At 38.4% G+C, this 12,315-nt stretch overlaps 1 protein-coding gene across 2 annotated transcripts in view; it reads right to left on the reverse strand.

Annotated features, from left to right (window-relative positions):
• Positions 1 to 9,449, reverse strand: part of NPTN (neuroplastin) — a 66,189-nt gene extending 56,740 nt beyond the window's left edge. Inside the window, exon 1 of one of the 2 annotated variants that reach the window (XM_045848550.1) lies at positions 9,261 to 9,449. In XM_045848550.1, the coding sequence (XP_045704506.1) occupies positions 9,261 to 9,351 (91 nt within the window). In that variant the 5' untranslated portion in view covers positions 9,352 to 9,449. The remainder of the gene's footprint in view (positions 1 to 9,260) is intronic. The other variant, XM_045848549.1, reaches the window with a different exon arrangement.
• Positions 9,450 to 12,315: the final 2,866 nt, after the last annotated feature.

Genomic DNA, 12,315 nt, shown 5'->3' on the forward strand with positions numbered 1-12,315 from the left:
AAAGTGTTTCCTTTAAGTGAAAAGATGGAAGTTTTTAATTTAATAAGGTAAGGGAAAAAATCATATGCTAACATTGCTAAAATCTACAGTAAGAATGAATCTTCTATCAATGAAATTGCCTAATTTATAAAATTTATAAGTTAAACTTTATCATAGGTATGTATGTATAAGAAAAAACAGTACAGTACTAACAAGTGATTGACGGGTTGCACATACAGTATGGATATATGCTGGTCAAAGGGAGGATTCACATTCTGGGAGAGATGGGGCAGGATGGTGTGAGATTGCAATCACTTTACTCAGAGGAGTGCACAGTTTAAAATACATGAATTGTTTATTTTTGGAATTTTCCTTTTAATATTTTCAGACTGCTGTAGGCCATGGATAATTAAAACTAAGGAACGAGAAGCCATGGTTAAAGGGGGACTATTCTATTTGTTTAGGAGCTCAATAGGGTTCAGTACTATCCAGTTTCAGGAATACACTGGGGGTCTCCCCCTTTGTGTTCCCCCCAGAGATAAGGGGGACTACTGTACCATATAGAAAAAAAAAAAGAGAGATACTCCCTTTTTTTATGAGGACCCTCTCAACCAGTTCTTTGCCCTATTTATAATAGCTCTGACAATGAGTGCAAACAACTCTATCCTTCTGCTAGTTTCATTAAAATCATATATTTAATACTAATCCTATGCTTTTCTTCCTCGTGCTCTAGGCCATTGCTCTTTGATACAGCCCATCCATCTTTGGAGACTGCCTAATTCCCTTACTTCATTTACACTGCTACCTAGAAGGTATTAATAGATAATCACATCCCCCCAGTGCTCCCTTTTCCTAAATTTAGCTCTTCAATCTTTTCTCCTAAATCTTCTGCTACCATCAATGTAGAATTATCTGCATCTTTCCCTAAATGTGGTTGGAAAGTGTTATTTGGAGTTCAATCCTACTGTGAAAACGTTTACACTGTTAATAGTACCATAATTTTGGTATGTGATCACTATGTTATGTGTCTAAGGGTAATTCAATTATGATTCACCACAAGTTATTGGAAACCTCTTCATAGATGCTCTTTTCCAGGTAGCCGTTTCCTGGTTTGCATTAAGGCCATTTATTTCATCTTCCTTGATGAACGATTAGAGATTCAGCATTAGCAAATATAATTTCAATGCTGGAGCTGCTGTGCTATTTTTTCCTAGTTGCTCCACAATGGCTTCCAATCTGCTAAACTTGTATAATCAAAAACTCCTAAATTTAACATATTCCTTCAATCAAAAGATCTGAAATTAAATATAGTACATTCCTTCAACCTATGAATTGAGAAGTTATTTCACAAATAGTTGCCAACAGAGGACATCTTACTGCTTGTTTTCCCCTCCAAGAAGCAATGTCTAAAAATGAGAAAATAACATTCTCCAGAATTTTATCATGAAAGGCAAATGGTTCTTCAGTGATAGTTCTGCTTTCCCTCTCCCTCCCTTCCCTTCCCTTGGCCAGTGTTCAAGTCATTTTGTACTCACCAGAAATGTGTCTCAGACAACAGCATCAGAGTAGGCATGCAGCTGGGAATAAACAGTACTCCCAGCCCCCATATTCAACCAATAATAACTCAAGGCAGGGGCTAGGGAATAAGGAATGTAAGCTCTAATGTAAAAGAAAAGACAACTACACATACTGGAAAACTTGTGCTTTGATTATGATATTCAAATTACTGTAGCTTCCCTAATTCAAATAGGGTAAAAAAAAATCAATATAACTAATGGATAATGTATTAATTCAATAATGCTGTATTTTCTTTACTAACAATGACTAGTAATGGTACATGCTGATGTTACTGATAAATGTCACATGAAGATCTTTATTGTGTTTACAAAAATCATCAGTGTTCCACACTAAAAAAGCATAAAACAAAACAAAAAAAAAATTAAATGCTTGAAAATGCTGTTTTTCAAAAATGAGTCTCATGGCCAATTAATGAATTATGGTATCAGTTTAGAAGGTCATAACAGTTTTATTCAAATACACTACAAAGTAAGGATAGGTACTGTTTCATAAAACATTATGTATTCTGCACATACTTACACACAAATAAAATCTATTTCTCTATCTGGGTCACAAAAGTTTGAAAGCCTTCTTCTAAACAGCTTTTATATTTTTAAAGTCATTTCAACACGATTACAAGCGAACCAAATTATTTCTATTTTATGAATACATTGCAGCACCCTAAAATTTTTACTTTCAGGTTACTTTTAAATAAATAAGCAGTAAGGATGTGTCTGATAACTACTGAAACTAGGTGATGATTATATGGGAGTTTATTACATTATTTCACTCTACTTTTTACATGTTTGCCATTCTAAAAAAAATGTAAAAAAAAAGGGGGGGGAGGAAATGGACCTACCTAACAAATACAAATAAGTATCACAAATAAGTACAAAATTGAGACTTTTACACACTGTTTATAAGGAATATCAAGCTACAAACTTTCTCAGATTTAATTCAGGTAACACCTGGATTGCCTTGCTCAACTACAATGAATTAGGCTTAGAAGTATTTAAAAAATATATAAAGGAAAGAAGAAACAAATCATAAACAGAAAACAAACCTCCTCAAAGGATAACATAAAACACAGATCACTGCCTCTTCAATAGGTAACTACTTTCCAATCAACAGAGAGAATACAAACACCTACCTGGCACTGATTTTCATTTAACTGTTTAATTCACAATATGAGATCTCTGTAACAGACACGATTCTGCCTTTCTTGAAACAAGAAAGGCAAATGGTATCTGAAGTAGGTTTACAGGCAGTTGGATTCAAAACATTCAAGCTTCCATTTTCATTATTTCTGAAAATCTAGTTTCAAAAACTTATAAAAACAGAAAGTATTCTCTCTCTCGGTCCTATACCCACTAGAGGCTGTAAGATCAATAGTTGTGTAATTTTAGAACTGGAAGGGAATTTAGATATCATCTAGTCCAGTGGTTTTCAAATACAATCAGGAAGAAAAGAAGAATCAATAGCAAAATAATTTATATATACAAGCATACTCTTACCTTTTCTTTTCTTAGTGTATAAAACACTTTGCCTTGTTATTCTATCAGAAAAGGACTTGACATTTTGTCTTATATTTTATATTTAGTCCCTTCCAGAATGTGAGTATACATTTGGATATGATGAAAACTGTTGGTAGAATTTGAAACAATGTTTTCTAATAGAACCTCACATAATATATAGAACACTGACATTTTCTGAGTGATTTTACATCATCTCATTTATAATTCATGGTCTACTCAATTTGAAGCAATACTTGGGTGTAACAATGATATAAACCTAGATACACAAAGGGAAGCATATCTAAATTGATATACTTCTGTAAAATACCATAAAGCATATCATAAGGTTCCAGTAATTATGATTTGGAAAGATGAATGTTTTGGTCTTAAAACATTCCATAATTGAAAAAAAATTCCATCAGTGGGAAGGGTTCACAGGAACAAACTTAAAGGACACATGGTTATAGACTAAGGGGAGGGTGGTAATGGGAGGGAAGTGGGGAGGGTGGGAGGGGGGACTGGATTGGGAGTAAAAAGGAGAAAACTGTATTTGAACAATGATTAAAATAAAAAAAAAAATTCCATAATTGTTTTCAGAAATGCAAAAGAATAACAGCATTTAGTACTTTTTAATACAAGAAACTTAACACAGTCTGCTTTAATGAAGAGGTAAGACTGAGTTGTGTTTTTTTTATTTGAATCTCAATAAAAACAAGAAACAAACAAACCCAAATAACTGTGTTATTTGTGCCTGAGGAACATTAACCGTGTCCCCCACTAACTTACTATATGCAAATAAATACAGATACTTAATTCTTTGAATATTCAGTAAATCCCATTTTCACACACCACAATTAAAAGTTCTGAAAAAATTTCAAGTTAACTACATTTGATTAACGAATGTATATTTTGTACATACACAAAAGCAAACAACAAAGAAAGTTAGCCTAATTTCAATTTTAGATAACAGTAAATTGAAATTACGTGCGAATCTTGACTCCTAAACTGAATAAGCTCTGTATTTTACTTATGCATCTATTCAATTTTTTAAATTTAAATATCAATATCCTGGGTTAACATTTTTATATAGATCACCACTGTATTTCACATGAAATTTGGTGATGTTTATGCCTACGAAATGTAACAGTTCATAATTAACTAATTTTAGTAGAGAGGTTTTCTGTCTTCCCAAAGCTAATCCTGACAAATTAAAACTGAGAATTCTGAAAGAAAGAAAAAAAGTCCACAAACCACAAAATTTTTAAAAGCATTTATCTAAGGTGCTTAAAATTAAACTCTGTATCATCAATGGCATTTTTAAAAATTCATAAAAAATGATAATGTTTTCTTTAAAGAGGTACACTGAAAGACAAATCAAGTGTTCACATCAGGTGATTTTGCACTATTATTTTAATTTTGATGTGTGAATTCACCTTGGAAGTTCTTAATCTATTTAGTCTTTCTGATATTCTATTTTTCCAGATACTCCTCAAAAGAAAATTCATTCTTCATTCTTGCTTCCTGTCTTTACTACTATAGCCTTTCTTCCCTTTCGCTTTCTCTTACAATTTCATTCTCTACTTCTGGTCCTGTCCAGACTATGTTCTCACTATAAACAATTGAATAGAATGCATCAGAATATTTTTCACCTAATTCACTTCTTCCAAAACATCATTGTATAACTTTATTTAAACTTTTACTGAACATCTCCTGCATGACATTTAACAGTCACCCATAGTTTTTCTACATACTTCATTTGTAAAGAGATTAGCACCTTATTTCCTTACCAAACTGTCTTGTAAACCAACCCTTATATATATCCAGCAGATTTTCAGATTTTACATATGAAATATCTTACTCTGAAAGTACCTCAAACTAAATAAATGAGAAGCAGTGTCCAAATTGACAGAGTATGTTTCTAATCATACATGGTTATCTTTGTAGTTTCAGTTAAATAATTATTTTTATTAAAAAGTAAAAGTAATATAATAACATTTTACCTTTTATTAAAGTATACTCAACAAGTGAAAATATTTCACATCAAAATTGTATTGAGAAAAATAAAGGGATTCCTTCAAGAAAATACAGTCTAATTTCTCACTAGGATTTGTGTAATTCATACAATGTCAGACCTATTAAGTCTGGCAACACAAAAATAACTATCTGGATCTCTAATATGGAGCCAGTAACCTTGAAAAACAAAAAGACTGAGAGCCCAGCAACAGATCCTGATGTAGTAAACACAGCTAGCCTTTCTACCCCAGATCCTTGACCAATTTCTCATGCTTGGGTGCTCCATTATGTCAGTAGTGACACTGTGGTCTTGCATGAGAGACTGGAGGCTTATGATTTCCTTTGGAAATGCTTTATTCGAAGGCAAACTATTTCTTCTGGTCATTTAAAATTTTATTTGGATTATGTTAAGGTATGTTGCTTGACATCTACCATGTCATTTGTACACAGCTGCCATAGATAACCTCTGTCTTCTGTTGCTCATTTCAATTCACCCAAAGGGGAGATGTACAATCAATAGCAAATACACATCTAAAAATGTACTCAGGGAGAGAAAATTGTCAACCACTGAAGCAAACATCCCTTGACAGAAGAGGAAAAGATTAATTAATTATCTAATGCAAATACTGGCATTCTTACAAAGGACAATATTCATGGCTACCTAGTACCACCCAAGCAAAATGGCTTCTTGAAATTTAGCTCATTAGTATTAATTATTAGACTCCTTATTTTCTCCCCTTAACTCTGTTAATTATCCTATTTCATATTTTCACTATATATTTTTTATATTTTTACACTTCATTCCACATTCACTTGTCAGCTAAAATTTCCAACACTTCCATTGTGTGTGTGTAGGGCACGACTTCTACTTCTCTCATTCACAACAGTGAGATTCTATGAAAAGATATTTAGTTCACCAAAAGAGTAACAAAGCCATGTAGTCCCCCAGACAATGAAAGAGAAATAAAACTGCCTCACCAGGATTTGAAACTGCAGCACTACTGGTCATTTTTCTTAAAGTTACATATGCAAATGTGCAAATCTCTCTGGAAACTTCAAATAGCCTAATTAAGTTTAATCAAGATGACATAACAATTAAGTGTTCAATGTACACATGAACAAAAATAACTAATAGTGTTTCTTTTTAAAGGATAATAGTAATAGCTAACACTTATTTGCTATAGAGCATTTAGTACATACAGCACTGTAATGCTACATAAAGTAATGCAGCACATGTTACATTACAGTAACATATAGTAACAAGTATTTCATATAGTAAAAATTTACTCCCTGAGACTATATGCCAGGCAGAAATCTAAGTGCTTGACAGCCATTATATCATTTAATCCTCAATCATCTCTGTGGGACTAGCATTATTATAAACCCCATTTTACACATGATAAAACTGAGGCTTGGAAGCAGTGAGCACTTTAGTCAAGGTCACTTAGCTACAGAGAGCTGGGACTCAAATCCAGGTCTAACAGAAACCAAAGTCTGTGTTCTTGATTACCATATAATCCTGCTTGTTTTAAACTTCATTTTAATTTTAGTCTAAAATTTTTTAAAGAAAAGTCTTAACAGGAAGACTTTAAGGAAGATTACATTTTAGGGCAAGTTTCTTCCTTTAAAATGAACTACATTTATCTTATTACATATAAAAACCAACACCTTAAAGGATTTACTTGAAACTGTGACCCTACAAGTTTACATATTTGGGTAGTAAACAAGCCTTTCATCTGAATGAAAGCCTTGAATTTCTACAGTAATGGGTCACAGCTGGAAGAGACCTCCAGGGTCATCTAGTCTGAATTCTTTATTCTAGGAATAATGAAAGAGACCTTTTGAAAAACATCTATACTCAATTTACACTACCACATACCCAATCCAAAAACATGTAGGTTTGGGTTTTTTTAAAAGTCATCATTTTAAATAGATAATCTAACCCTTCTAACATTTCAACATCATACAGAGAATGTTATCTATTTCTGAAGCACTGTAAGAAAATAGAAACTCCATGACACGAGGTCACACTACTGCAGGGCTATTACCAATCGAAAGCTTTAATTTTATGATGTTATAGAAAGCTATATTTTAAAAAAAAATAGCATCCTTGCCTATGTGGATTCACACTCAAATAATAGCCATTTCTTCCTTGAATTAAACTTACATTCATTTGGGTCAACTACAAACTCAGCTTCAAGTCATCAGTCATGTCTCGTGACTGATGACTTGAAGCTCATTACAAGGGAAAGGCTGCACTACGCGGTATGTAGAACACAGATCACTGAGAACAGCCAGATGAGTCTTTGAAGGCCTATCCAAAAACTTCACTGTAGTTACTAAGAAACTAAAATTCTGCTGTATTATCAGTCACTGAAAGATACCATGCCAGCAGAGATTAAGCAGTTAAGATCAATCGCCCCAAATGAAATCAATGTTATTTCCACAAATCAAATAGCTGAAATGAATATTAGACTTCTTTAAGTCATATTGTTAACACACCAACTATAAAAACTGGTAAGATAAATCAATCTAACTCTACCCTGCCTTCCACAATGGCATCATGCTTTGGGGGAACACAGGAAAAATACCCAATATACTTAATATATTCAATGTCTGACCCCTGCAATGATAATTCAAGGCCATCAAGCATACATAGGATTTGATTAGTATAATTTGGTACAATGAACATACTTAACCAATGATGCTTTTTCAATCCTTTATAAGATGTATTTTCACTGTAATCTTCAGCATCTTAAGCCTGTATTCTCCTTAGAATGCTTAAATCCATTGGCTCGATTATTGATTTTTTAATGAAAGTAATTTAAATTTCAGCTATTCCAACAACAGTAATTTTAAATTGTTCTAGCAAAACAACAAAGGAACACTGAATGATTAGCAAAGACAATCTACAGTTCACTCTCCACGGCTGACTTCTCATAAATTCTTTCCTATAAAAATATTTTTAAACCTCTTAAAGGCTGTTTCCACCAAAAGCAGAAATCGGTTCACAATACCTTGGCTTAATTGTAACACACGCTTTCAACAATCAGAATCTTTTTTTCTCTATCTTCTTTAAAGAGCTTAGGTTCAAAACCCAATTCTCTTGTTTCCACTGTACCCTGCATATATCCCAGCTACTACTTTTTTGATCCTCAGGAATAATCTTTCTCGCGTCTTGTAACTTTTAGACCTTAAAAACACACTCCTTCCATCTCCCTCTCTCCAGTCAGTGTCCTCAATCCTACCACTGCAGTTACAGCTAAGTGTCGCTGCCCTCCCAAAGGCCCAGACTGTATATCATAAGCGCTTGCCACAATCAGCTGCTCCCTTCCTTAATACACGCTCCACACTGCAACGTTAGATCCTCGACTTCCTGCATTTTCCTCCCTTCCCATATTTCCTGTCTTCACCCTTCTTTCCCCAATAAATATTCCCCTGCCTCAGTTACAACCCTTACTCCTATCCTCTGCTCATTTTTCCTCTCCTTATTTAGAAACTCCTTTGGCTCTCCCTACCACTACCCTGGAGTGCTCAGCACTCCACCCTCCCCAGCAACCCAGCTCTCTTCCCCCATCTCGTTTAGAGCCATGCTGCTTCTCTTTCCAGATCCCCTCCCGCAGTCAATCCACCACCTTAGCTTTCCGCCCACCTCCCCTCCACCTCCACCGCTCCCCGATTCTTAACCTCTCCTCAGCGCTCTCGTACTCTGCTTAGCATTCTGGACTCCCTTCCCCGCAACGCCTCCCTTATTTAAGGATGTCACCTGTCTTGCAGGGCCCCAGCATAACCCCACAAGACTCCAACGCCCGGGATCCCGGTTTTTCTGCGGATCCTGCCAACACCACTCCCCTCTTCTTAAACACAAACGCCAATCTCAGGCCGCCTCTTTAAAAGCTGCGCCCCCTCCTCATCCGCCCCCGCGACTCAGCTTCTCACATGGGCTTCCTGGGTGTTCCTTCCCGACTCGGAGCGGCTGGCCCCAAGACGTGGCGCCTCTAAGCCAGCAATATACCTCAGGCTGCGATCGACGCCCCCACGTCTCGGACAGCGCCTCCAGCTCAGACACCCGCGCCTCCAACTCCCCGCTCGCCTCTCCTCACCGCTGACCCGCAGCCCCTGGGACTCTCCTACCAACCCCTTCCCTTTGCTCCCGCACCTCCTCAGGCCCCAGCCCGCCCCCGGCGCACCGCTTACCGTTCTGAGCGACGGCCGGCCCTGGGAGGAGAGAGCCAGAGACCAGCAACAGCGAGAGGGCCAGGGCGCTGGGGAGCGAGGAGCCCAACATCCTCTCAACAGATCGAAAAGCGAATGGGCCAGGGCCGGGGGAGGGAAGGGAGGGAGGGAGGGGGCGGGTGAATGCGCGAGGGAGTGAGCCCCGGAGGTAGCAGTGGCTCCGCTCCGTCCTTCCCTGTCCTCCTCCTACCGCCGCAGCGCCCAAGCCTCGCGAGACCCTCACTCCAAGTCGTGGGCGGCTGAGGAGTGATGGCGGCAAAACTCGCGAGAAGAATAGGCCTCAACTGCTGCTCCCGCCCCTCGGACTTCGCGTCCCCGCCCCCGAAGAGACTGATTGGCCAAGCTCGAGGTAGGTCACGTGCTGCCGGTGCTTCTGGCCACGTGACAGGTGCGGCTAAGTTCCTCCACTTATTTGGCCTCAGAAAACTGAGAAGTGTGTGTCCGGGTAGCTAATCCCGAAGTGAGACTGGGAGGGGCCCATCAGTAAGAGGAAGCGTTAGGAGCAAAATGTACTTTCTCCACCCATCGTGCCTTTGAGTCGCTGGAGCGCTTGTCTGTAGAACTTAATACATCACTGCCTCTTTCTTAAAATATTTATTTTTATTCTTAGAGAATGGGGAAGGGAAGGAGAAAGAGAGGAAGGGAAACATTGATGTGTGAGAGCTGTATCAATCCACTGCCTCTCCCATGCCCTCAGCCCGGGACCTGATTGGCAACGTAGGCATAAAATCCTGACTGGGGATTGAACTGGTGACCCTTTGGTTCACAGGCCAGCACTCAGTCCATTGACCCACAACAGCCAGGGCATCACTGCGTCTTTCGTGCCATCTTTTCATTGTTTCCACGGAAGCCCTGCTATTTCTCCCATCCGTACTTTCACCTTAGACCTCTACTGGCATCTAGCTCCAACCTCTCTCTAACCTACAGTTTTAACTTTCCAGGCTAACTGATACACACCCCATGCTCCATATTTCTCTGAGCTTTTCGGCCTGTACATCTGCTCCCTCCGCCTGGAATATTCTCCTTTTCTGGCCCTTCTATTTTCCCTCCCCCATTTTGGCCTTACTTTAGCTTCATAAAATCTCAGGGCCTAAAGTTTAGCCTAATTGCCAGTTAGACACTAAATTCTACAAGAAAGTTGCCATATATTGATTCATTAGAAGAATCTTCAGAAACATTTTCATGCGGCCAACATTTATTATCTGCTGTGTGCAAGGTTTTAATACCTGCTGACACCTGCTGTAAAACCCAATTTTGAAAGCATGGTCACCCCACTCTTAGAAGTTTACAGCCTAGTGCACAGGTGGCCAACACAAGGCCCGAGGGCCGAATCCAGCCCTCCACCTTGTTTTATCCAGCCTGGCACCTTGTTTCTACTCAATGGCAGTGCCGAGCTCTCACTTAACCATTAAGGAGTAGTTACATTTATACAGTCCTAAAATGACATTCGGCCCTTTGAAGACAACTGCGAGGCTGATGTGGCCCCTGGTGAAAATTAGTTTGACACCCCTGGTAGTCTATCAGAGGGGTGAGGAAGTGGACAAATGACCTAAAAATCAACCCATGGGAAAAGAGTCAGCAAATGATCCAGCAATGATGTCACTGTTTGCATGGGACTCTAGGAAGTGCTCTTTTTTAAGGGTATTTTTGGTCATACCTCCAGCGCTGTCATGCCTTGGTTGGTAAAGGACTTTCTGTGGTATAGCTTATCAGCAGACATCCTGGGGAGAGTCTGTGGAGTGAAACTATGACGAGCCAAGTAAACAGTCCTGATGATCTGAGAGCTCCAAGAGTCTAAGGGAGGAGCAGTCACCATGCCCCTCACGTGCTCAAGTTAAAGTAGGCACAAGCTTTCAACATGAACTTGGACAGCTGGTGATTCCAGACTGAGCTTTCTAACCAGCACTGGGACTATGACAATGGCATACTGTTGATTTAAATGAAAATTATCTCCTTCACGACCTCAGATGTGTGAGTAATAAAGGTTAATCCACAGACAGCTCTGTATGGAGGGCTACAGAGCCACCCTGTGATGGGACTAATATTTTCAGTTGATAGAAAATTTTGGTTAGATGCAACCATTCTGCCTCATAACAGTAACTAACATGCCTATTTGATCCATAGGACAAGGGATCCTTACAAAATGATTATGCTCATTGTGTGGGTAGGGAAACTGAGGCTAAATGAGGCATGACCTTCCCAGAGTCTGAGTGTTTGTGGTAATCAGTAATACCAAACAGTTTGGTTTGCCTCCTTCTAAGCTCATGGCAGGAGTACATTTCTACCTTAAAATTGGGAATGGCGTGTTTCTGGCCAATGAAATGTGAAAAGTGATATGTATCATTTTCAAGTAGCCACATTTCATTTCAGTTACAGACATTGTAGCATACTCTCGCCTGCCTGGTAATCAGTGATCATGATGGTGAAAGCATCTGTCAAAATGAAACATGTCAGCCTGAGTCCCTGAGTTAACAGAATAAGCCCAAGTCTCTGCCAACCTGCATAGAACTGGTAATGTCTATTGAGTCAAGCTACTGATATTCAGAGGTGTTTTCTCCTACTGGATAACCTGGACTATTCTGGTTAGGGAAAAGATGAAATTCAGGTTCATCCCACCACCTCTACCACCACCATCTGATAAACCATGTGGCCCTGGACAAATGCCCTAACCTCTCTGGACACTTTTTCTGTCAGATGGTGGTAATGATAGCACCTATATCATAAGATTATGAAGGGAATAAATTAGTGTATTTATGTACACTGTTTAGATAAGTTTCTAAACTGTGTACAGTAAATACCCAAATGCTGACAATAATGAAAATGAATACAATGTAACTACTGCTGCTACAAGTCTGACTCCGACTCTCTGTTCTCCATAACTACACCATTTTTCTTACAAAAAGTGATTCTGGAAGAAACTTCTTAAGTACAGTGTTATCAGTCAACTCACAAAACCTGCAGTTATGAAGAATACTTTTGCCCTGAAGAAAATGTAATCAAATCCTATGTGATAGAT

The sequence above is a fragment of the Phyllostomus hastatus genome, unplaced genomic scaffold (genome assembly GCF_019186645.2).
Source record: "Phyllostomus hastatus isolate PE091 unplaced genomic scaffold, TTU_PhHast_1.1 phas_contig_62, whole genome shotgun sequence".
In the NCBI taxonomy this organism is placed as follows: Eukaryota; Metazoa; Chordata; class Mammalia; order Chiroptera; family Phyllostomidae; genus Phyllostomus; species Phyllostomus hastatus.